Below are 26,931 nucleotides of genomic sequence, written 5' to 3' on the forward strand. Positions count from 1 at the left end.
AGGTGGGTGACGCCGATGCGACGTGAAGGCTCGCCGCGCTTGCTCAAACACCACCTGACACCGAGACGGTCAACAGCAACATGGAGGAAAAAATACTCAAGGCATGGTGTCGGACAAATGTTTTTTTTTTTTTGTAATTTTGAAAATTTAATCTTCATCATCTCAGTTGACATCAACAGGCAATTTTTTCCCCCTATGAAGAGGAACAAGACGTGGCAGTATTTTCCAGAGTGACGAAGAAAATGTTGAAAAATGCAAAGCAAAAGACTCCATGCAGCAGCGCAAACACGACATTTATCAAGTGCACGCACATCGGAATTATGCGGATTACCCGTTTTTTTTTCCTGATGGGGAAAAGTGTGTCACCAATTTGAGGAAGGCGCTTTTTTTTTCTTAGGTCATTAAAAAGACAAACTGTTGCTGAGGCACACAAAAAATCAGCAGTTATAAAATAATTTAATTGTAGCAATATTTTGTATGCATATTCCTGTTTTTCATAAAAAGTGTTGCAATTTGCTAAAAAGAAAAAAAAATCAGCATTTATACAATATATAAATAAAATCTTTTTTTTTTTTGTATTCTATTGGCCAAAGCAGTAACTTTAAAAACTAATTTTCCTAAAAATACTAAAGAGATGTTATGTACTATTAAATATTCATTTTGTACAATAAGTTTCTCTGTTTTGCACATATATATATATATATATATATATAACCTTATATATCTAATTTTAGTGTACATATTATTTTGCTTTATTTTGCTCTACATTCTAAGAAGGCAAATTATTGATCAGACACGTTACTCAAAAATAAAGATTTTTTTTTTCTTTTTAATTGTTGACATTGTTAATATTTCATTCATCTGATAATTTACTGCTCGTGGGGTTTTGCCAATTTCATTTTAAATGTGATGCAATTTCTTCATGTCTACAAAGTCGTCTAGGTCCTGAAGGAGCAAAGCAGCCCCAAACCATCACAATACCAATATCAATTTGGATGCATTTTTTTTCGCCCATTCTTTTTTATCTTAAAAACAAAAGATTTAAAGGCCATTTTTATTTAATAAATTAACTCACTGGCTGCCATTGACGGGCCTAGACGTCCAATGCATTTATAGTCAGTGGGTTGTTCATTCACTGCCACCCTCCCACTTCAAATGGATTGGAGGTCTACTCGTGATAAACCTTCACAGCAGAATGATAAAAACATTGTTTTCGTCAACAAAGGCGATCACGAAAATATTTCGTCGAGGAACAATTTTTTTTCATGACGATGACAACACGATAACAAGCTAAAAATGTGTATAGGGAAACTAAAACATAACGCGATGAATGCCCATTTTCATCTCACAAGACGACAACGCATTGAGGGGGTCCGGTTTGGTGGCCTCAGCATTGCATCTCTGCTTTTTGCAGATGATGTGGTGCTGTTGGCTTCATCAAGCCGTGATCTCCAACTCTCACTGGAGCTGTTCACAGCCGAGTGTGAAGCAGTTGGGATGAAGATCAGCAACTCCAAATCCGAGACCATGACCCTCAGTCGGAAAAGGGCGGCGTGCCCTCTCTGGGTTGGGAATGAGATCCTGCCCCAAGTGTAGGAGTTCAAGTATCTTGGGGTCTTGTTCACAAGTGAGGGTGGGAGGGAGCAGGAGATCAATAGGCAGATCGGTGCAGCGTCTGCAGTGATGCGGACTCTGCACCAGTACAATGTGGTAAAGAAGGTGCTGAGCAAAAAGGCGAAGCTCTTGATTTACCAATAGATTTACATTCCTACCCTCAACTATGGTCAAGAGCTGTGGGCCGTGACTGAAAGAACAAGATCCCGGATACAAGCGGCTGAAATGAGTTTCCTCCGCAGGGTCTCTGGGCTCTCCCTTAGAGATAGGGTGAGAAGCTTGGTCATTTGGGAGGGATTCAGGGTCGAGCCACTACTCCTCCACATTGAGAGGAGGCAGCTAAGGTGGCTAGGGCATTAAGATCGGATGCCTCCTGTACGCCTCCCTGGAGAGGTGTTCCGGGGATGTCCCACCGGCCGCAGGCTCTGGGGACGACCCAGGACATGCCATAGAGAGACGATGTCTCTCGGCTGGCTTGGGAACGCCTCGGGAGGACCGGGTTGAAGTGGCTGGGGAGTGGGAAATTTGGGCTTCCCTGCTAAAGCTGCTGCCCCCGCGACCAGACCCCGAATTAAGCGGAAGATAATGGATATCAATGGATGCGTGACATTATTTATTGTACAGTATATGTAGTTAGCCTGCATCGTACCATTTTTTTTGGTTGTGTCACTCATGTGACGTGCTGCACCCACCCCCACTCACTGGTGTCCTCTAAAGGCTCCAGGCTTTCTTGTATTGAAACACATAGTAAGATTTGTATTCTTATGTTGGCAAGAGAGAATAAGCAATGTTGCTTTAGCCTCTAAAGGTCTGTGCTGAGTGATCTTCACACACTCAACGGAACTCTGAGCGTTAGCATAGCAATCATTTTCTCATTAGCATGAGCGACATGTTAAACTCTTTTTTTTTTTTTTTTTAAGTTTGTGGCGTCCAGGTAGGTATAATTAATTGAAAATAATGTACCTTTACCTGATGAATGTGGATGATTATCACAAATTTGGCGTAATTCTTGTAGACGCTACAAGATGTGATTGCCTGTCAATGTACGTTCCAAATTGCTGGAAACCTTTATTTTATTTTTTGGGGGGACTAAAACTTTTGCATTTTGCAGACGAAAACATTTTGAGTATGTGTCAACTCACAAACTCAAAGCCAGTTGAAATTTGGCTTTCCTAAACGAAAACGTGACAAGACAAATTTGGAAATTACTAAACTATGACCAAGACTAATAATTATTTTCGTACAAAGTATGAAAATTAGAAGGGATGCCAAAAAACAACACTGGATGAAATGAGCCACATTTGGACGTCTAGCACCGTCAATGGCACTATTGAATGCTTAAATAGCTGCGCAGCGTTTCAATTATCGAAAAATTTACTGGACTATTTCCTTACTGTAGGAAAAGCGCAAAAACTATCACCCAGAGACCAAAATTCATACAGAAGTCTCTGTTACTAGTACTGCTACTTACTGTACGACTTAACAATAATCGTGTTGCTGTTATTTTTGTGTGTGTGAATAAAATGAACAAAAATCACTGAAAAAAAAAAAAAAAAAAAATCAAGGCATGTTACCCTAATGAAACGCCTGCACAGAAAAGTCATTCAGGCTATTTTTCCATTCAAATAAAACACGAAAACCTGGTTTAAGCGAAGTCGTCCATTCCTGTAAAAAAGCGTCATGCATGCATTTCTATTTCTATAACAATCATTAACAACTGGCAGTAGTGAGCCTTGTCCATAAAAAAGCAACACATGCGAGGTGACCACCAAGTGCCCAAAAAAATCACGTCAGAGATGCAAAAAAAGGGAAAAACTAACATGATAAACAAATACAGTGGTGCCTTGACTTAGAAGAATTTGTTCCATGATACAGCTCTTAACTCAATTTCATCATCATGTCCCGTCAAATTTCGAACACAGAAAATTTGCATATATTTTCCATATTAAATTTTGGACTCTGATGGTAATAAAAATAAGAAAATGACATATTAAGGATGACAAATAAATAATACAAAATTAATATATAGATTTTTTTTTCTAACGCAGGACTAAGTTTGATTTTAAAATATGTAATTGCTGTTTTTTTTAAAAAAAAATTTTTTAATTCACTCAAATGGGGTCAAATCTTAAGCTCACTCATAACTCAAACAAGTTACCAGTGTATGAATAAATAATTGCGCAGTCTCCTCATAACAAAACATTTGTCCGCAACGGAACAACAGTGACAATTAAAAAAAAAAAAAAACTGCATTTTTCTGGATCCAAGCCGCACTCTCACCCACCTGGCATAACCTACACTTTTGCTACAGCACGGCGGGCTAGCAAGCAAGGATGCGAGCTCCACGCATCTCCAAGCGGGTCAGAGAGAATCCAGGGTTTGCCCGTGTGAGCTGTTACGGGCTCTGACGAGGACTTTGAGAAGTATTTTCAATGATCAGTCATTGCTTTCCGCCCGCCGTCTTCGCACCAGTGATGAGAAGAAGCTTCGACTCGGCTGAGGACCCATCAGCATGGGAGCTTGGTTCTTGTGGACGATCTCGATCTGGTAAGAATAGCAGTGTTGGTGATTCAACATGAAGATACTGAGTAACAAGGTACAGTAGATACATACATACAGTTGTTATACAGTATTCCAGCATTAAGGTCAACTGAATCCAGGAGTTAAAGTCACCTGATCTTATTCAGCCAATCAGACAAAGTTGACTGCATGTATTGAGAATAGTTGTTTATGTTTGTTTGTTTATATGCTGATCGATCGGGTCCGATCACATCATTTTCAAAGTATCAGAATCGGCAAGAAAAATATCGGACATGCCTTTTTTTTAATATATATATATTTTTTTTAATTAAATCATTTTCTAATTGTTTTTAACGTTACAGACATAATATGTTACACTCATCCAGAGTCTTTAGTTTAGGCTTAAGGTAGGGTTATCAAATTTATCCCGTTAACGGCGGAATTTTTTTTTTTTTTAATTTATCACGTTAAAATATTTAACGCAATTAACGCATGCGCTGCACGACCCACTCACGCATTGTCGCGTTCAATCTGTAATGGCGCCATTTTACCTATATATAGAGCTAAAAGGCAGCGAAAAATGAGTGGAGTGAATTTTGCCAGCCTTTGGAGCCTTTTTTTAATTGGCTAAAGCCTTACAATCCCTTTCCCTACGATTAGAAATATCGTGTGAGGCAATGAGGGGAAGAAAGGTAGTAATTGATCTTTTTCTTAACACCCTATGTTATTTCCCAACGCAGAGAAGATACATCAATTGGTACCACTACGCACAGTCATGGTTGCACTTCCCATCATGCATTTGGACAGAACAGTTAAATGGCTACAGTATCATTTACTGAAAGCTCAACAAATACACTAGATGGCAATATTTAGTCACAATATACAAAGTCACATTTATCCTTTAAGAATTACAAGTCTTTCTATCCGTGGATCCCTCTCACAGAAAGAATGTTAATAATGTAAATGCCATCTTGAGGATTTATTGTCATAATAAACAAATACAGTACTTATGTACTGTATTTTGAATGTATATATTCGTCCAGGTTTTATTCATTTTTTTCTCAATGCATTGCCAAAATGTATATGATCGGGAAAAATTATCGGGAATGATTGGAATTGAATCGGGAGCAAAAAAAAAAAAAAGCAATTGGATCGGGAAATATCGAGATCAGCAGATACTCAAACTAAAACGATCGGGATCGGATCGGGAGCAAAAAAACATGATCGGAACAACCCTAGTTAGAACCCATTCGCCATTGGCAAGTCGTGTACTTTTTGGAAGGAAAGCGTGATGCGACAGCTGCTGCAGATAATTATTTTGATAGTCGACTCATGACAACTCATGTTATTTACCATTACATTACTTTGATATTCAGCTTTTGTTTGATTTGCTTTTTGTTTAAAGTAGCAAAACAAAACAAAAATTACAGGTAATTCCCGGGTTAAGACATACCCGATTTATGTACATATTTCGACTTTACGACACCAGAGCCTCGTCCGCCATTTTCCCCAGTCGTTTTTTATTTAGGTATTTATTTATTATTAATATTGTTCAATTTGTTTTGTGATGCATGCTTTTATTTTGGCGCATGAAACACAGAGCAAATAGTACTTCCACACGCGAGTAAGAGCGCATGTACACACGACGAAGAACGTATTTGCGCACACGAAGAAGAGCGCACTCGCAAACACAAAGAAGAACGCATTTGCTCCCATGAAGAATTTGCGCAGCCGAGTGAGAGAGAGAGAGAGAGAGAGAGAGGATAGATTACAGCTCCAAGCTTGCACGTACATTTGTTGCTTGTGAAGCATTCACAGAGGCAACACCTGTATATAACACCTTTTGTACTATTTATTGTGCATTTTTAATTGTGGTCAAATACTTGGGGCGAGTTTATGTGATTGTTTTTGATGATGTGCGGATGCTCACTGATACATGCTAATTGTTTGTGTGGATTGTTTTTGCTGTATCAACAGCTAGTTATAAATGCAAATTTGAATTGCTGTTATTGAATATGAAACTGATTTAATTTAATTTTTATTTTAGTTTCATTCTGCAAGTGTTGATGTCAAGAGCAGCTGAATAAAGTCGTAAAGTCACAGGGACTTCTGACAGTGTCACTTTGGAGCTTGGCTTACTATCTAGCAATGACTTAGCTCCAACGTCTTGGCGAAGACAGTACAATGACGTATAATACATGTTTTTTCAGCTTGAATATTTATTTTCAGGTTACGTCTACACTAGGACAGATAATTTTCTCCAGGGTATTTTGCCGACTATTTTTATACCTGTCCGCACTTACGTTTAAGGTGCGTTTAAGGCCTCCCCTGCATTTGCACGAACTACGCATGCGTAGAAAGGATCAGCCTCATATGTTATGTCATCGTCCGCGAGGTTTACCTCTGAACCGGAAACTCATTACTCGCCGGCGGGAAATTTCAAAATTACTACACCTTCTAAAAAGCCGTTTTGTGATGACCGTTTTTTTCGTGGTCGCAATTAAATGCATCACGCAGGAGAGTAAAGGGAGAGCATGCTCGGCTTTTACGAGCAGTCGCCGACTTGTTATTGAAATAAATATTTAGAAAACAATGAAAGCCTGACATCGTCACTTGGGATGTTAAAATCAATGCTCAGCTGCGCTCTTGGAAAATAAAAAATAGAAACATAAGTTGTGGCGCTGTGTATTTTAACCTGGAAGCCGCAACCAGCAGCGCTTGTGCATAACCGTGGTGATCCTGGAGGTGGCGACAGTTTTGACAGGTGGAAATGTCATGAATGATGATTGGGGTACCACGCAGGCCTCCATTGTTTACGATGCCGTCATGCTGCACTAAAAATGGCGACGGCATGATTTCACTTCCTTAGTATCCGATTGTTGTACGGACACACTAGTCTATATGAAGCGGCGGGTAATACGTATTAGCCAGCTAACTTATCTGTGTAAGTTCTTGCACGGATCAGAGGCAGATTAGTGTAGCCGACATGTCGTATAGTCTAACTAATTACACGTGTAAGGCCATTATCCATAAAACACAAGACAGTAAAATAACACACAACTTAAACATGCTACTAAATAACAGACAAAGAATAAATTATTGTGCAAAAGTCGCTACATGGCAGCATCATGAACAATTAGTGCTGTTCAGTGTTGAGAACGCGGATGGCCCGATATTTGCATTTGAGTAGAGTCCCCTGATTTTGAGAATCTGCCGATAAGAAGTCCCAATCCGATCCCGTGAAAAAAAGTTTTATTTATTTATTTATTTTTATTTTTGAACAAAAGTTCCAAACATGTTTTGGTATTGCACTGTTTAGAGTACTTCCTTTTCCGCTTTTTCCGGGAGTGTTGTGGAGTGTAAAACATATATATTTTTGTTCCTTTTGGCAATGCCATTGTATATCTGCATTATTTTGTTACTTTTTAGCCCTTCCAAAAAAAAAAAAAAAAAAAGTTTTATTTATTTATTTATTTTTATTTTATTATATTAAAAACCCGATCCTTTTCACCCGATTCCGATCCTCTGAAAATTGGCGCGATCGGCCCTATTTCCGATCATGTGATCCAATCGGGGACATCCCTAATACTTGCGGTTTTCTTGACATATTTTCAGTTATAATAAATAAATATGAACATTTTAACACTTAATAATACTGATTTCCCCTCTTGTTTTATATTTAAAAACAATTCAAAAAAATAGAATATGTACTATTTACTCTTTCAAAGCCATTTACGATGACAGACTTTTAATCCTTCTGCTGAGAGATTGTCACTGGTAGATGTCCAATCCATTTGAAGTGGTAGAGTTGCCATAATCTAATTGTTGTTCATTCACTGCCAACCCTCCAACTTCAAATAGATTTGACAAATATTGCTGTCAATGGCAGCCAATGAGTAAGGAGGCCCAAAAATAGTAGAAATTGGACAATTTTAGGCCCACAATGCATCTAAACATTTGTTCTACTATCAAAGTACCGTAATTTTCGACTATAAGCCGCTACTTTTTTCCCCTCATTTTGAATCCTGCGGTTTACAGTCCAGTGCGGCTTATTTGTTGATTTATTTGGGTTAATAGGTAATACTTTATTTGACGGCGGCGTCATAAGACTGCCATAAGACCGTCATAATGATGAGATGACACTATCATGGGCATTAATGAATGCTTATGACATATTTCATTTAGTATCATGCGGCAAATTATGTCACTAAGACCATTTATTTCCAGCTCGGATCTTTTGCATCCATTCATAAGTGATATAATTTGCCGGCTGGCACAAAATGACACCTGTCATAAGTATGTTGATGGTCTTATGACAGTCTTATGGCACCACTGTCAGATATAGTGCTACTATATACCATAACTATCAATTAATGAAACAACTGGAGCAGTAACTGAAGAAATAATTATCAAAGAACATGAATTTTGATTGTTATTTACATCTGTAGTGCTGCAATGCATGATAGGAGGCATGCTTGACGACAACAAGATTGACAGCAGGTGGCAGCAAAGGTTGACGGTCTCCCCCAAGAGAACCCTGATGGCCAAATGAAGCGAGACCAGTGAAGGCCAAATGAAGCTTCTTGAAGCAATGAAGCTTTGCAGCCAATTGTTTCAAAGCTTCATGGTGGTTCCTTTGGTCTTATGACAGTCTTATGAAGCTGCTGTCAAATTATGTGTTACCGGTTTTTATCTTTTGGTGTAACTATCCCATACTACAATGAGGACAGCTGCGGCTTATAGTCCAGTGCAGAGTATCTATGAACAAATGCAATTTTTGTGTCAAATTTGGTGGGTGGCGGCTTATAGTCAGGTGCACCCCTATAGTCCAGAAATTATGGTAGTTGCTAATTAATTTGATTTGCTTTTATTACTTCTTAACACTACACGGATAGAATAAAAGTTTTCTATAGCACAGATTGACTACAATTGTTTGAGATTTTTGAAAGGAGTCTTTTTGTCAATTGTAATGTCTTCCATTAATTCAAATCCCATTTAGGACCCATTCCTTAAAAATCCAGGTCATTCTCAAGTATCCACTAACTTTTCCTATCACCTGTACATAATGAAAAGCAATTTGCTCCCATCTGTTTCACAACACAACAAGTGTTTTCTCCCTCAAGAGGATTTTCACTTTCACAATGAAACACAGGGTTTTCTTTGAGCTTATTTTGTCTTTAATTACGGTGGCCCTCTCACGCTGAAGCGCAGCGCCCATCTCCATAGCCGACGAGGCGTAGCGTGACCGAAGGAGCGGCCCGGGAGGGCTCTTGAGCGCGCCGTAACGATTTGCACACCGGCTACTTCTCGGTCGTCATCTTTTCGGTGTGTTGTTAAACGCCGGCAAAAACATCACAGTCCAAAAGGGATGTTAGCCTGCTAATTATTAACAACAAGTATGCAAATGCGGAATGAATAAACACATTGACGAGTGTCTGTCGTATCATTTGCATTTCTGAGCGATGTCTGACATGTTTTCTTTTGCTTTGATGAACAGGTTGCGAGATGTTACGCTCTTTTCATGTGTGATTGCACTAATGGAGGGTAATTATTCTTTCACTTTTGCTACATGCACAACACAAATTACCCATCATCCAAATCGAGTTACCTTCACAAGTTCAACTATGTTTGAAGTTGACTTCAGAACAAAAGTTGGAGAGTGAGGACTTGTAGTTTTCTGTTTTCAGTTCATAAAAAGTCAACAAAAAGCAAGTGGGTTGACTCTTCGAGATACGAGAACCTAATTTTCAGTTTTTCAAGATAGAAGCTGGCACTCTGATATACATACAGTGCCTTGCAAAAGTATTCGGCCCCCTTGAACCTTGCAACCTTTCGCCACATTTCAGGCTTCAAACATAAAGATATAAAATTTTAATTTTTTGTCAAGAATCAACAACAAGTGGGACACAATCGTGAAGTGGAACAAAATTTATTGGATAATTTAAACTTTTTAAAAAAATAAAAAACTGAAAAGTGGGGCGTGCAATATTATTCGGCCCCCTTGCGTTAATACTTTGTAGCGCCACCTTTTGCTCCAATTACATGTTTCTATCAGTTTTGCACATCGAGAGACTGACATTCTTGCCCATTCTTCCTTGCAAAACAGCTCGAGCTCAGTGAGGTTGGATGGAGAGTGTTTGTGAACAGCAGTCTTCAGCTCTTTCCACAGATTCTCGATTGGATTCAGGTCTGGACTTTGACTTGGCCATTCTAACACCTGGATACGTTTATTTTTGAACCATTCCATTGTAGATTTGGCTTTATGTTTTGGATCATTGTCCTGTTGGAAGATAAATCTCTGTCCCAGTCTCAGGTCTTGTGCAGATACCAACAGGTTTTCTTCCAGAATGTTCCTGTATTTGGCTGCATCCATCTTCCCGTCAATTTTAACCATCTTCCCTGTCCCTGCTGAAGAAAAGCAGGCCCAAACCATGATGCTGCCACCACCATGTTTGACAGTGGGGATGGTGTGTTCAGGGTGATGAGCTGTGTTGCTTTTACGCCAAACATATCGTTTTGCATTGTGGCCAAAAAGTTCAATTTTGGTTTCATCTGACCAGAGCACCTTCTTCCACATGTTTGGTGTGTCTCCCAGGTGGCTTGTGGCAAACTTTAAATGAGACTTTTTATGGATATCTTTGAGAACTGGCTTTCTTCTTGCCACTCTTCCATAAAGGCCAGATTTGTGCAGTGTACGACTGATTGTTGTCCTATGGACAGACTCTCCCACCTCAGCTGTAGATCTCTGCAGTTCATCCAGAGTGATCATGGGCCTCTTGACTGCATCTCTGATCAGTTTTCTCCTTGTTTGAGAAGAAAGTTTGGAAGGACGGCCAGGTCTTGGTAGATTTGCAGTGGTCTGATGCTCCTTCCATTTCAATATGATGGCTTGCACAGTGCTCCTTGAGATGTTTCAAGCTTGGGAAATTTTTTTGTATCCAAATCCGGCTTTAAACTTCTCCACAATAGTATCTCGGACCTGCCTGGTGTGTTCCTTGGTTTTCATAATGCTCTCTGCACTTTAAACAGAACCCTGAGACTATCACAGAGCAGGTGCATTTATACGGAGACTTGATTACACACAGGTGGATTCTATTTATCATCATCGGTCATTTAGGACAACATTGGATCATTCAGAGATCCTCACTGAACTTCTGGAGTGAGTTTGCTGCACTGAAAGTAAAGGGGCCAAATAATATTGCATGCCCCACTTTTCAGTTTTTTATTTGTTAAAAAAGTTTAAATTATCTAATAAATGTTGTTCCACTTCACGATTGTGTCCCACTTGTTGTTGATTCTTGACAAAAAAATTAAATTTCATATCTTTATGTTTGAAGCCTGAAATGTGGCGAAAGGTTGCAAGATTCAAGGGGGCCGAATACTTTTGCAAGGCACTGTATACTAGTATATATTTTTTGGGTAAGGAAGAATTTATTCTTCTTTTTGTTTTTCAAAGATGTTTACTGCCAATGCCAGTTTACCGTAATTTTCGGACTTTAAACCGCTACTTTTTTCCCCTCATTTTGAATCCCGCGGATTACAGTCCAGTGTGGCTTATTTGTTGATTTATTTGGGTTAATATGTAACACTTTATTTGACAGTGGCTTCATAAGACTGCCATAAGGCCGTCATAAATATGACATGACACTGTCATGGGCATTACTGAATGCTTATGACAGTTGTCATTTAGTGTCTTCTGCCAAATTATGTCACTAACCCTATTTATGTCGAGCTGGGATCTTTTACATCCATTCATATGTGAGATAATTTGCCGGATGACACTAAATGACATCTGTCATAAGCATTCATTAATGCTCATGGCAGTGTCATGTCATAGTTATGATGGTCTTATGACAGTCTTATGGCGTCACTGTCAAAAAAAGTGTTACCAAATACCATAACTAGCAATTAATGAAACAATTAGAACAGTAACTGAAGAAATAATTAGCACAGAACATGAATTTCGATTGCAATCCAATGACAGCAGGTGGCAGCAGTAGTTGACTGTCTCCCCAACGGGAGCAGTGATGGCCAAATGAAGCTTCTTGAAGCAATGAAGCTTTGCAGCCAATTGGTTCAAAGCTTCACGGTGGTTCATTTGGTCTTATGAAGCTGCTGTCAAATAAATTGTTACCGGTCAATATCTTTTGGTGTAAATATCCCATGATACAGTGGGGACAGCTGTGGTTTGTAGTCCAGTGCGGCTTATATATGAACAAATGACTTTTTCGTGTCAAATCTGGTGGGTGGCTGCTTATAGTCAGGTGCACCTCATAGTCCAAAAATTACGGTATTTAAAAATCAAACAAATATCTAAGAATTTTATGGAGACTCCCTGATTCAAAAGTAGAACAATTAAATATGTTAATACTCTGTACCCTAAATATACAAATCCTCACCCCTGGGCTGCGTTCAGACTGCAGACACTTGTGATTCCAATCAGATTCCTCCTCAAATCCGATTTCTAGGGCTATTTTAATTATTATTATTATTATTATTATTATTATTATTATTATTATCATCACTATTTTTAGCAAGTGTCCAAATCGGACGTGGGCCTGTTCAGACTGGGCCACATAAATGACCCATCTGACAGGTTTCTGTGGCAAAGAAGTCGTCATCCAGCTTGGAGTGACGTCACAGACAGTTAAAACCCATCTGAGCTGTTCAGACTGAGAAGCGTGTTGTCCACATTAGCTATGAAACTACCTCCTGTATGTGGTTTCAATCCATCTCGCAAAAATCTGATTTCTGTGCTTGATGACTTTTCAGACTACAAAAGAGCTGCTCAGTTTCTGAATGGGCTAAAAATGTAATTTTGGCTGCCAGTCTGAACAAGGTCTTAGACTGCCAATACTGTATGTACCCTCAGTTTACTAATCTGCATGAGATGTGCAACAATTAATCGACAACTAATCGATTAGCAAATTATTAGACAACTATTCTGATAACCAATAAATTGTTTAGGACCTTTTTCACCTTAAATTTGTCTAAAGTCTTGAAACTATAACATACTGTATATACAACTTCTAAGCTGTAAAAATTATCAGATTTCTTCATTATATTTTTGTTAAGCCAAAGTAGGACATGAACAAAAATCTAATTTTTTTTTAAATTGGAAAACAACAATTCAGATTTTTGCCAATTTTCGGACATCTTACATTCTAAATTAGCTTCTTAATAAGGCTGCAACAACTAATCGATTAAAAAAATAAATAAAATTAGTTGTCGACGAATTTGATAATCGATACAGGTGTAGACTACAGTTAAGTCAGGAAGCTCTAATAAAATGTTATTTTTAGAAGGAGGAGTCATCCACTTTGTCTTCATTGCTACTTTCAAGGTAAATTGTGAAGGAAATTGAAAGAAGTGACATTTATCCGGTTAATCATTTAATTCATCTTCAGATTAATTGATAATGAAAAACATCGTTAGTTGCAGCCCTAATCTGCATTTTATGATATTGGAACCAAAGTACATATTTTCACAACCCTAAGTACTGCTAACTTTCAATACAATGTGTGTTCTTGTCAATATGTTAAAACAACTGATATTTTTTTTTGTTCGTGTATGAGGGAAATTATGGTAATTTCAAATGTTGAAAAATCCGAGGTCACTTTTGTTGGACAAGAACTGTAAGAAATTAGTTTTTTTTTTTTTTGTTTTTTTTTTTTTTTTTTAAAGCTTCCTAGTTTATAGTTTAATGATTTTTTAAAAAACTAAAATAAGGCAAAATTGAACACACACAAATACCAAAAATAAGTAAATACATGTCCCACTAAAGTTGAAATAAATATAAATATACTGTACATAAATAGTAAAATAAATAGTAAAATATTTTCAAAAATAACTAAAAGCTAAATATTAATATAAAACCATTTTATTTAATTTAACACCCCTGGCCCCTTCATGGCTAACTAGCATATGTGTTTGTGTGTGCCAATTACACGGCAATGAGGCAGGCGCGAGAAACTTACAGTGCAGGGAGTCTGCATCCAAGGCTCACCATCAATCTGCATGGGAAGGGATTTACTGGTTCTGCAAGTGAACATTCAAATGTGTCAATTCAAGACTGAAATGCCAGATTGATTGAGAGTATGATCATGTTTCAGTGCCATTGACGACGACAGACGAACAATTCATTTGAAGTGGGAGATCAGGCAGCTATTCGCCAGTTTAAATTGGACGTTTATCGCCTTCAGTGGCAGGGAATAAGATAAAGTGAGTACAATCCAACACCTGATGGTGACAGAGGAGCACTGCGCCAGGCGTCTTCCAGCACTCTTTAGACCCGTGTAGATTTGGCCCATTTCCATAGCACCCTCCAGGCCGACCACTTCCAACAGCTGATCTGACAGGTCTGAAACGCATAAGAATTTGTCTCACAATTTTTTATAGACTGAAGACTTGTCAAGTTGCTGGGGGGGGGGTGGCCTGGTGCTTCTCTCGCCCCGCGTCTTGAGGTTCTGCCGGGGAGCCGCCTCTTAACTCACGCACTAGTCACTTTGCACTGTAAATACCTTTCACCTTTGGCACTTACACACTCATTCATGTCTTCGTGGAGAGTCGGAACGGAGTCGTAGAGTCCCGGGCCGGCTCGAGGTGCGACAGTTGCCTTTTTTAACGCACCACATATATTACACTCCCCAGGGGGGGCTTCGGTGAGGCGCGGTGGGATGTGCAGCTGGAAAGAACTTCCATGCGACGATCCCACTGCCTGCTATTGGCCCTCCTATTTTAATGCATACATTGCCCTACCCTCCCCACACAATTCCATCACGGTGCTGGGTAATAACTGCCAGTATGGGACCTGGCAGCCACAGTAATAGGGTGGTAGGTGGGTGCCACACTTTTTCTCTATGGAGTAGCTCCCGGGTCTTGGCCTCCTCTTTGTCTGGGCTGCCGGGGGTGCGGAGCGGCTTCTCGGCACTTTCTTGCTTCCGCCTTCCCCTCTCATTTCTGCCTGGGTGGGCACCCTGTCCTGCCCCAGGCCTAGTGGGCTGTGGGGGTCCCGCGGTGGGCCATGTGGGTGGGTGGGGGGTTGCGGTGGTGGCTGGTGATGGAGGAGGGTGTAGGGGATGGTGGTGCGTTCCCTCATTCCTTCCCTGAAGACGAGTTAGCGGGGGCACGGATGGTCCGGGCAACCACCCTGATTCCCAGGGTGATGATGGCAGCCCCCTTGCTGGAGCTTCAGGAAGAGGGCTGAGCTGGCTCACCCCCTGATTGGCTGGGGAAGGGCAATGGCCATTGGGTGGCACCCGCGCAGCATTTCCACTTTTCTGCATGACTATCACACATCTGATGGGATTCACGCATGGCTGGGTGCAATTAAACATACTCAAGTAGAGAAACTATCAGTGTCAGGATTAGCTATCAGCCAACATAGAGTAGGATGTCAACATATCTACACTTACAAGTGATTCACATAATACTGGGTTCTACACCTCACATTGCTGATTAGTGTATGCTCCATCCCCACAATCACATCTCTTTCTCACTCACACCCCCTCCTTTTTCTCCTCGGTCATCAGGCCCCCCACATGGTGTCAACGGGAGATACGATTAGCTAACAATAGTACTACGAGAATCATAGTGTAGGCGTTAAATGCATTTCTTTTGGTTGTTTGTGCTTCTTTTTTGTCTCTGTCCTTTTCTATTTTCCTTTCTGTCCCCCCATAGCCCCTTCCTGCTCTCTGCGTTCTCCTAATAAACGAAACACAATGAATAATCACAATGGGAGTATATCATACTCTCATGTGATACATTAAAACTGTTCAGACCAATAGGACACTGAGATTCCCATTCTCCGTGTCAAGCAGCTGAAAAGAAAAAAAAAAAACCTTGAGAAGAGAAAGTAAAAACTTCCCACTTTTCCGTACCTCTCTCACACTCTCATTAGTCACAGAGTGCATTCCGGAAAAGCATGCAAAACACAACCGGCAAATTAGAACCCATTCCGTTACATTTTTATATTATTATCATTCCGATTTCTATTTATAATTTGCTTTGCAATGTGTAATTGCTATTTTTAATTGTAAATGCAGTATTTATGTATTCTTATGGGAAAATCCCTCTTGAAATATGAACTCTTCGACTTACATACCAGGTCCTGGAACGAATTAAATTCGTATGTAGGGGTACCACTGTATATACCATTAGATTCTTCCTACATATGACATGTAGTGTTGATCGAGCAATGATTGGTGCATTGATTAATTCACTGTCGCCTATTATTTTTTGCTCCAAGATCTTCCTTTCAAGGACACAACCTTCTGCATTCTACCTTAACAGCTGGGCGGTGTTGATAACCACATATGTTGCTCACACAACATAATTAACTAAGTATATTTAAATTGAATTTAAAAAAATAAAATAAAATAAAAATTTTAATGCCACGATCTACCCACACTAGCGTTTTGATCGACTGGTAGATCGCGATCAATGTACTGAGCACCCCTTGATTATTGACATGACAATAACTCAAACTTTGTTTCTGTGTTACTTTATATATGGGGCTGACAGCTCAAATAGGGGGATACTTTAAATGTAAGAAGGAAACGGCCATTAATTGTGTTTGAACTAGGGCTGTCAAACGATTAAAAATTTCAGTCGAGTTAATTACAGCTTAAAAATTAATTAATCCTAATTAATCGCAATTCAAACCATCTATAAAATATGCCATATTTTTCTGTAAATTATTATTGGAATGGAAAGATAAGACACAAGACGGATATATACATTCAACATACGGTACATAAGTACTGTGTTTGTTTATTATAACAATAAATCAACAAGATGGCATTAACATTATTAACATTCTCTTAAAGCGATCCATGGATAGAAAGACTTGTAGTTCTTAAAAGATAGATGTTAGTACAAGTTATAGAAATTTTATATTAAAACCCCTCTTAATGTTTTCGTTTTATTAAAATTTGTAAAATTTTCAATCAAAAAATAAACTAGTAGCTCGCCATTGTTGATGTCAATAATTACACCACGCTCACTCATGGTGCTGATACCCATAAAATCAGTTGGACCCAAGCGCCAGCAGAGGGCGACAAAATGCCAAAAAACAAGTAACAAGCGGACATTACACTGTGCTGTCATTTTAATCTGAGCGGGGCGTGATTAATTAAAAAAATTAATTACCGCCCGTTAACGCGATAATTTTGACAGCCCTAGTTTGAACCAAATAAAATAAAATAAAATAAATAAATAAATAAAGAAGCTCCGTCATTTTTACTCCTTTAAAAACTAGTGTGAGACACAAAATCTGAAAAAAATTAAATTGATTTTTTGGGAAAGAAAAACCGGACATTTTTTTGGCCATGTCGCCCAGCCCTAGTCAGGTGTCAAAGAAGAAAATGCTCCGCATCAGCATCTGAAACACGTAAAGGGCGACTTAAGAACAGCAGCGTGTCAATTAATTAGATTGCACCGGCAATGCCAGGCAATCTTGTGATCATATCATTATTAATTTGCACTGATGTGTATTGATTTTGGCCCTGTTGGAAGCTGGGTGTCACGCGGGGCCCCATCTGCTTCAGCCGCTGACGCTTCCCTCCTCGAATTAAGGAGCTGTCGGGAGCGCGTTCACATTAATTGAAAGTCAGAGTTTTCCTTTTTTTTTTGGAGATGCGTGCGAGGTTGCCAACTGGCTGCTCCAAACCTGTCGCGTCCGCTTTCCCGTGGCTGTTGTTGTTGTCGCGCCCGTCACCATGGTGATGGACAGGCGTCGCTCTCTATCTGGGGCTGTGAGTGAGCTGCTTTTCAGGGTCACGCTGTGTGTACATACACAGATGACATCGGGCCTCACCCCCTCCCCCGTTCTCGCACCCGAGTGCAAACGCTTTCACGCATGTGTCACCGTGGGCTTGCTTTTTCGAGCCCCTGGCTACGTTCACACTAGGATGGATAAACGTTTGAACGTGTAATTATTTCGCCAATGCCTAACTAAACTATTGTTTAACTCATTGGCCCTTGCCGGTGATAGACGTCCTATCTATTCTGACTGAGAAGGTTGGCAGCAAATAATCGTTGCGATGATACACAGTCAAAATGCATTGGATGTCTGTCACTCCCAATGGCACTAAAACGTGACCATTCTTTGTCAGTCCCTCCCAGTTCAGCTCTTTCACCAACTACCACAGCACATACTGTGAATACTATACATCCATCGCTATCAATTGCAGCCACTATTTTAAGATGCAGTTAGGTGTTGGGATATTTTGATTCAGACTTTTTGACTTTTGTTCTGATTCATCCATATTTTTTGCTGACAACAATTCAATGCTTTTTTAGACAATATTAAAAAATACCAAAAATAAGGTAACCAGTATAAAAATACTTTTTTTTTTTTTTTTTTTAAAACCTGTCGTAAGTATGTTGGCATTCTAGTCTATGCTGTCTCTTCGCTAATCCTGACACCGAGGTTCCCTACTTGAATGTGTCTAATTTCACCTAGTCATGCGTGAGTCCCATCTAACATGTGATAGTCCCGCAGGCGAATGGATATGCCGCGTTGGTGCCACCCCAGGGCCCTGGCCCTTCCCCAGCCTATTGGGAGCCAGCGTAGCCCATCCCTCCTCCCACAGCCCAGCAAGGGGGCCATCGCCACCCCCCAGGGATCCAGGGTGGTCCCCGGGCAACCCGCGCCCCCATCAACCGGCCTTCAGGGATGGGAAGAGGGGACGCACCACCAACCCCTACGCCCACCCGGCCTACGAGCCACAGCCCGCTAGCCGGCGCGGTATATCGTGGGACCCCCAACGGCCCACCAACCCAAGGGCCGGGCAGGGCCCCCCCGCCGGAGCAGGCGACACCCAGCCAAACCACCGACATCCAGTATAAAAATACTCTTATTTTTGTTCAGAAAATTAACTCTATTGCAACTAGGCATGTGCCGGTATGCTATTCTGACGGTATGATAAGCTTAAGTCATATCATGGTTTCACTGTATCATGGTATTGCAATTACAGCTCTAAAATGTGTTACTTTGAGATATCTGGTTTAAAAAAAAAAAAAAAAAAAAATTAAAAATCCATTGAACAGGATTTTTATTTTTCAAAACATATTAAGAAAAATTGGAAAATAAGTATAATGTTCAGTTAAAATAAATAAAATATATTCTAAATAAAATTTAAATAAATGCAGTCCTTTAGGTGAGCCTAAACCCACAGCCACAGCTCAACATTATTACCATCAGAACAAAAATAATTAATTATTTTCCATGAATTATTTTCATATTTTATTATGTTTACATTGTACACACTCTCTTTCTCAATACAGGTGCCAGAGAGAAAAGAACACACTTTTTACCATCGCTAGACACACTAAACACGCTGGAGTTGACTCTTGTAGCTGGTGGGAAACATTCATGACAGTGTTTACCAACCTGTAATTTTGTATAAATGCAAAACCATATTGGAGGTATTGCCTCCTCGGCAGCCACCTTCCGCAAACATGTTTTATGTGTCGGTTGGACCTCCTCCTTTAAGCCGCGGCTGTTTGTAACCTTTCTGTAGCCGAAGTACTCCCATACCAGCAATTTTGTTTTCTTCAGTGGGGGAAAAAGTTCAGGAATTTCCCCTCCTCCAACCATCATGTAGCACAACTGACTCACTGACACTGAGGAACAACCGGTGGGGGAGGGTTAAGCCTCAGGGAGGAAGTAAGGAAATGCACCACTTTGTGAATGAATGTGTGAACAAGTATATGTTAATGGATTCTCTATGACCAAACCCATCCAAAATGGACTCGTGCACCTCCACACTACAGATTTTGGGGGGCAAATTACTGACGCCATGCACTCAGGGGCAAAGGCGAAAAGGCCCATCAACATTTAAACCATCATGAACAACAATTCTGCAGAAACCAGCAAATGTATTCAAAACGAGAAGAGTCATCTTCATATCTTCCTCACACACTCTCAGACAACAGAGGCTCTCTAAAAACACCATCCTGCTGTCGAGGCACCAGCAGGGCCATCAAGTCAGTCTAAAGCTAAGCTCAAATGTGGGAGGAGAATTTCAGCAGTGATCTGTCCTCCAATGAGCGCTACGAGCGGGGGTTGTCACGGGGCATCAGTCCCCAAACAACACACCCCACCCACAGTGGGGGGAAAAAAAACCTCACTCTCATTGTAAATAATTCACTCCGCAGCCATTCCCTTCCACCTGAGGGGCTTGTCTCCTGGCGTCACCAGCAGGATGATTTAACAGCTCCAGAAAGGTCAGGCACACACATCCACACACGCACACATACACACGAGCTAGAGCCTGCCAACAGTTTGATACATGTGTCGTACTCGACTACGCCCCCTCTGGCTATAGGACTTGTGTTGACCACTAAATGCACCTATTTCGTCTGGCGGGTAGGGGTGCCGAGTTTGAATTAACTTGAAAGGTTTTTTGGGGGCCAAGTTTCATGGTGGTCCTCTACCAAACTTCTTCACCTTTTAGCTGGTTCTGTTCTAAAGAGATTTTGTGCTTTCAGACTGGCAGTGGGTTGATTCTCATGAAGGACATTTACCAAAGCGAACTTATAATATTAATTATGACTTTAATTTTTATTTTCATAAATAGTTTGAGCTCCCTAAGGTTTTATTTACAGTAAAATATCTAATTGAATAATGTCTAAAACGTGTAACATTACACATCATGGTAAGGATCACCTATGGTCAGGAAGTACAGTGGGGCAAATAAGTATTTAGTCAACTACTAATAACAACAAGTTCTCCCACTTGAAAATATTAGAGGGGCCTGTAATTGTCAACGTGGATAAACCTCAACCATGAGAGACAGAATTTGGGAAGAAAAAACAAAAACAAAATCACATTGTTTGATTTTTAAAGAATTTATTTGCAAATCATGGTGGGAAATAAGTATTTGGTCAATACCAAACGTTCATCTCAATACTTTGTAATATACCCTTTGCTGGCAATAACGGAGGCCAAACGTTTTCTTGTAATTCTTCACAAGCTTTTCACACACCGTTTCTGGTATTTTGGCCCATTCCTCCATGCAGATCTCCTCTAGAGCAGTGATGTTTTGGGGCTGTCGTTGGGGAACACAGACTTTCAACTCCTTCCACAGATTTTCTATGGGGTTGAGATCTGGAGACTGGCTACGCCACTCCAGGACCTTGAAAGGGGTGGCTTCTTACGAAGATCGTTGTCATGCTGAAAGACCCAGCCACGTCTCATCTTCAATGCCCTTGCTGATGGAAGGAGATTTTCACTCAAAATCTCTCGATACATGGCCCCATTCATTCTTTCCTTTACACAGATCAGTCGTCCAAGTCCGTTTGCAGAAAAACAGCACCAAAGCATGATGTGTCCACCCCCATGCTTCACAGTGGGTATGGTGTTCTTCGGATGCAATTCAGTATTCTTTCTCCTCCAAACACGAGAACCACAGATGGGCCTGGACGTGTACTGGACGAGTACTGGCTTCAGCAGGGGGACACGTCTGGCAGTGCAGGATTTGAGTCCCTGGCGGCGCATTGTGTTACTGATAGTAGCCTTTGTTACTGGGGTCCCAGCTCTCTGTAGGTCATTCACTATGTCCCCCCGTGTGGTTCTGGGATTTTTGCTCACCGTTCTTGTTATCATTTTGACGCCACGGGTTGAGATCTTGCATGGAGCACCATATCAAGGGAGATTATCAGTGGTCTTGTATGTCTTCCATTTTCTAATCATTGCTCCAACAGTTGATTTCTTTACACCAAGCGTTTTACCTATTGCAGATTCAGTCTTCCCAGCCTGGTGCAGGTCTACAATTTTGTCTCTGGTGTCCTTCGACAGCTCTTTGGTCTTGGCCATAGTGGAGTTTGGAGTGTGACTGACTGAGCTTGTGGACAAGTGTCTTTTATAGCGATAATGAGTTAAAACAGGTGCCAATAATACAGGTAACGAGTGGAGCCTCGTTAGACCTCGTTAGAAGACGTTAGACCTCTTTGACACAGCCAGAAATCTTGCTTGTTTGTAGGTGACCAAATACTTATTAATTTGGAAATAAATTCTTTAAAAATCAAACAATATGATTTTCGGGGTTTTTTTCTCCACATTCTGTCTCTCATGGTTGAGGTTTACCCATGTTGACAATTACAGGCCTCTATAGGTCGGCCGGCTGATATATATTGGGCCGATATATGGACTTTTTTTCCAACATCGCCATTGGCCGATTAGCAAATAAAATCTGTGTGGGCAACTGTGGCCGTCGCTGACTGACTGTAGGACCTCAGAAGGCCCCTGCAGCAGCTTGAAGGCAGGCTGCTCTAGGAAGTTTCAGGCTTGTAAATATTGGAAGATATTGGGTCAAATAATACACATAAACATCTTTCAACTAAAAATGAACCATTTCAGGTTAATGACTGTATCCCTAAATTCAATTGAATAATTGGTGTTCAAACGTCCATCTCGTCTGATCAAAATGTGAATTTAATAGATTTTATTACCCAAATTTGCCTATCAAAAGTCTGCTAGCGTAATACTATGAATGCTAACGTATTTACAATTTTCATAGCAAATTGCTCACACAAAATGTATCTCTAGACCAGAGGTTGCGCTAGACATTTTCGTTGTCTGTCATTTTGACTGACAGGGTCATAAAAATCCGGTCATAGTCTATTTTTACCCGTCACTTAAATTTTTTAAATGATAATGATGACATATTCAATAGTATTTAGTTTTCATTCATTTTTAATTAATATTGTAACACTTGCTTGGCGGCGAAAAATTAGACACGGAAGTCGTGGTATTTTTCTCCCTTTTTACTCTGCTTACCAACAACTCCGCCCCCAAAGAAAAAGAGGCAACGATATAGACCCCAATCACCAACGTCACACAATGATCTTAATTGTGGTTGTCAGCCCAAAATCTTCTAAATATATATTAAATGCATCTTACCAGATAGAAAAAGACTACTACATAGTCTGTGGTGATCGTTTGGTGCCCAGACTTCTTGTCGAATTACAGCAGTCCATCTCGCTCTCATCTTCACCATTTTGATTATTAATATTAACGAGCAGAAAAACACGCCGTAATAGGAGGCATGTACGTAGCGGTAATGTGTAAATATGACGAGCTGACGCACAATATGGCGGCTCCGGTCAGGGGGGCGGAGTTATGACGTCATGTGATTGGGTGATTGGATGACGCGCTGGCACACCGGGTGCACCAATAAGAACCTCGCGTTGATGTGTCAATCACGGTGCCGCCGCCAGACCCCGGTGACGCTACAATATTCTGACAGAAGAGCCAACGACGTCATGCATTAAGAGAGACAATAGCTAATATGCTGACTCGCCACCCTGTGGTCTGGGGTGTGAATTGCAACCTGTCAAAATGACGGACGGATTTCAGTTTTTTCCGTCACCGTTTTAAAAAACCGGTCAACGACGGAAAATATCCGGTTAACGCGACCCCTGCTCTAGACTTAATTACAAATGAATAAACAAACATATATTAGTTGAAAAAGCTCACAGCCTTATGTGGGCCAAAAGAAAGGACAGCTGTCCTATAGACCCCAATCACGTGACGTCACAACTCCGCCCCCCTGACTGGTGCCGCCATATTGTCCGTCAGCTCATCGTGTTTACATATTACCGATACGTTCATTCATCCTATTACTGCGTGTTTTTCTACTTGTCTAAGGAATCACCGCCTAGTAAACGAACCCAAAAACCTTCCTGACAATCGTTAACATTGATTAATCAAAATGGTGAAGGCATGTGTGGCGGTTGGTTGCAGTAACAGAGAAGATATACGGTCATTTTAGTAGTTGCTGTGTGCCCATTTTTAAAAGGGCAAATCTCTAAAGCAGCACGGTTTCTTTGTCTCTGTCCATGATGCGTTTGTGTCGACAGCCGTTAGACAGCGGCGAAAACATCAATATGATGCCAACACGATCGCAGACATCATCAGACGGAGACTACGATGCTTATCGCCACGGTCGCGCAGCAAGAAGGTGAGCGCAACAACAGGTGTTGTGCCGAAAAATAGCCGCCCTGCATGAAATGTCCCCCCTGACGGAAGCGCCCACACGGAAACGACTTTCTTGTACCGTGAATATGTATTATTTTACTCTGCTTGAACTAATAAATGTCATACCTGTGTGATTGTCATTGGGATATGGTCGTGAAAACTTGTAGAGTAATACATTTCTGTTCATAGATGGTTATGTGGCCCAGTCCACGATTTGTTACTAAAATACAGTACAGTGATACCTCAGCTCACGAACATAATTGGTTCCCAGAAAGTGTGTGTAAAGCGAAAAGTTCGTCTACCGAACATTTATTTCCCATAAGAAACCATTAAAATGAGAATAATCCGTTCCCAGGTCCCCATAAAACATAATTTTCTACTAAATAAGCCTTAAAACTACCCAAAAATATACCTTATTTAATGTATAATAAATGTGCTATTGTATTGTAATTAAAGAAATAAACTGTACTGTATAATAAAGTCGTTTTATTTACCTTTGTGATGGTAGTTGATGGCTTGATGGAATGGAGTGGGAGGAGGAGGGAGGGAGGGAGTTACTATTTGGAAGGAGAGTCACCTTCCATAAGGACTGTAGGTAACTCTTTTTCGGTCCCATAATAGCAAAAGTACACTCAATATGGTCCAAAATGTCTATCAAACACAAACCACGTCCGCACTCAACGAAAGGGAGGATACTAACTGGGACGCCGTGAGCGTGTGTCAGCTTCTCGTGGCGCTGTTCGACCGCGTGGTTTGGTTCGTCCGCCGAAAACTAGTTCGGCAGCAGAGACTATATGCTCGCGAATTTAATGTTCTTGAGGCGAAAAGTTCGTGAGCTTAAGCGTTCGTCAGCGGAGGTTTTACTGTACTAATATTATCTTACAGTCGTAAATCCATTACTGTAATAGGTCCATGAAAACATTTGATGTTTTCACGTCAGTAAAGTGTTATAAATAAGCGCTCCCGTCAGGGGGGACATTTCACGTGGGGCAGCTATTTTTCGGCACACACCGGCCCGTTGTCGATCAAGTTTCATTTTACAATCGTGACAACGGTGACGCTCAGCTGACCAAATGTCGGTTTATATTCGGGCCGGTGCCAATTTTGGGTACCCGACTCCTCATCGTGACATAAACTGGAGTATGATTGGAAATTTTGTGGTCTCGGCTCTAACGCTCTAACGCACGGGACGGGAGCGGACGGGAGGAAACATCGGTTTGGGCATCAAATATGGATCTGACGACTGGATCGACCGAAGCTTTTCCAAATAACGGCTTTTATGCAACTCATCCAATGAGTTTACAGCGTCTGAAAGCACCGGGGCTTCCATAATTTACAAGTGAATCCACCTTTAGAAACTACGACCATTGTCAATACGGACACACAATGACGGACAATATGGCGGCACAATACAGCGATCACGTGATTGTGTGACGTTGGTGATTGGGGTCTATATCCATGTCAGACGAGTCTCCTACTCAGTCATAGAAGCCAAGGCGACAGTCCAGCTACACCCAACGCAGCCAACATAGGGCAGTGTATTCTCCATCATTAAACATACAATACCTTTGGATTATTTGGATAATTATTTTTTTTAAAGGGTTAATTCCGATTTACGCGGAAATTCGGGTTACATCGCCAGTGTAGGAATGGAACTTGTTCGTAACCCGGGGACTACCTGTATTTATACACGGGCACATGCAGCTAATAATCAAGTGCACCAGAATTTACAAAGGTCCCGCACCAAACTTTCTTTTTAATGCTTGATTTTATATTTCTAGTGGTATCCTTACGGAAAGCCAAACAGACATTGAAATTCGGGTTACATCGCCAGCCTAGGAATGGAACTTGTTCGTAACCCGGGGACTACCTGTATTTATACATGGGCACCTGCGGCTAATAATCAAGTGCACCAGAATTTACAAAGGTCCCGCACCAAACTTTGTTTTCAATGCTTGATTTTATATTTCTAGTGGTATCCTTATGGAAAGCCAAACGGACATTTTAGTGGGTAGCCGCTGTCCCCCTTCTTTTTTGCCCATTCACACATTCCCAGTGACGGGCGCCATTTTGACGTAAATGGAGTCAGGGGAGTCTGCTCCGATTAACTGAGCCTGTCCTCCACTGGCCTTGCAGGTCATTAATACGCAAGTGACAGTTCCAAATAGTGACACGGTTTTACCTCCGTGGCGAAAACAAAAGCCGCTGGCTGTGATTCGCCTTGTCATCCGTGAAATATTCATGCACTCGAGAAAAGTTTGGGGTCCCAAGTTTTGGTGTTGCTGCTCTCACCTTGAACCGCAAACATGAGCTCTTTGGGATCGGTCAAAGGCGTCCTCCTATCCGGGCCCTTCTTGGCCGCCTTGCGGTGACCCCGCCTCTTCTTGCTCTCGCCCCACAGGTTGGAGCCGCCGTGCATGCTGGGAATGTTGAGGATGGCGATGCCCTCCAAGGAAACGGAGCTCAGGTCGAGGGTCACGCCGTCACACTAAATAAGAAAGAAACAAGACAGACGCAATGCAGTTTTCATTCTTTTCGTGTTTTAATTAATAAGTTACTTTGAGAGAGAAACTATGACTTGTATCTTCATTAACATACGGTATCACCCTCTATGGGGTCGTGCAGGGTTAATTACCTTTGTGTGGCAACTGAGTCCAATGGGAAGCATGTGACGAGGCCCTTCGCTTACACGTTTTCGGAGGAGTGAAATTTGAATAATTTTGAGCTATTTGTGGAAAGACAGCAGGTGAGCTGTGAACTTAATGGAGTGAAATCCTTTTTTTTGTGGATTTTTTTTTAACTCATTCACTGTT

At 40.9% G+C, this 26,931-nt stretch overlaps 1 protein-coding gene across 2 annotated transcripts in view; it reads right to left on the reverse strand.

Moving 5' to 3' along the window:
- The window catches only part of dgkb (diacylglycerol kinase, beta), a 150,259-nt gene continuing 123,328 nt past the window's right edge, over positions 1-26,931 (reverse strand). The window contains exons 10-13 of one of the 2 annotated variants that reach the window (XM_057833809.1): positions 26,411-26,606; positions 14,374-14,494; positions 14,112-14,172; positions 1-4,158 (exon numbers count right to left, since the gene is read on the reverse strand). In XM_057833809.1, the coding sequence (XP_057689792.1) occupies positions 4,051-4,158; positions 14,112-14,172; positions 14,374-14,494; positions 26,411-26,606 (486 nt within the window). In that variant the 3' untranslated portion in view covers positions 1-4,050. The remainder of the gene's footprint in view (positions 4,159-14,111; positions 14,173-14,373; positions 14,495-26,410; positions 26,607-26,931) is intronic. The other variant, XM_057833808.1, reaches the window with a different exon arrangement.

This window comes from Corythoichthys intestinalis, chromosome 4 (assembly GCF_030265065.1).
Source record: "Corythoichthys intestinalis isolate RoL2023-P3 chromosome 4, ASM3026506v1, whole genome shotgun sequence".
NCBI lineage: Eukaryota > Metazoa > Chordata > Actinopteri > Syngnathiformes > Syngnathidae > Corythoichthys > Corythoichthys intestinalis.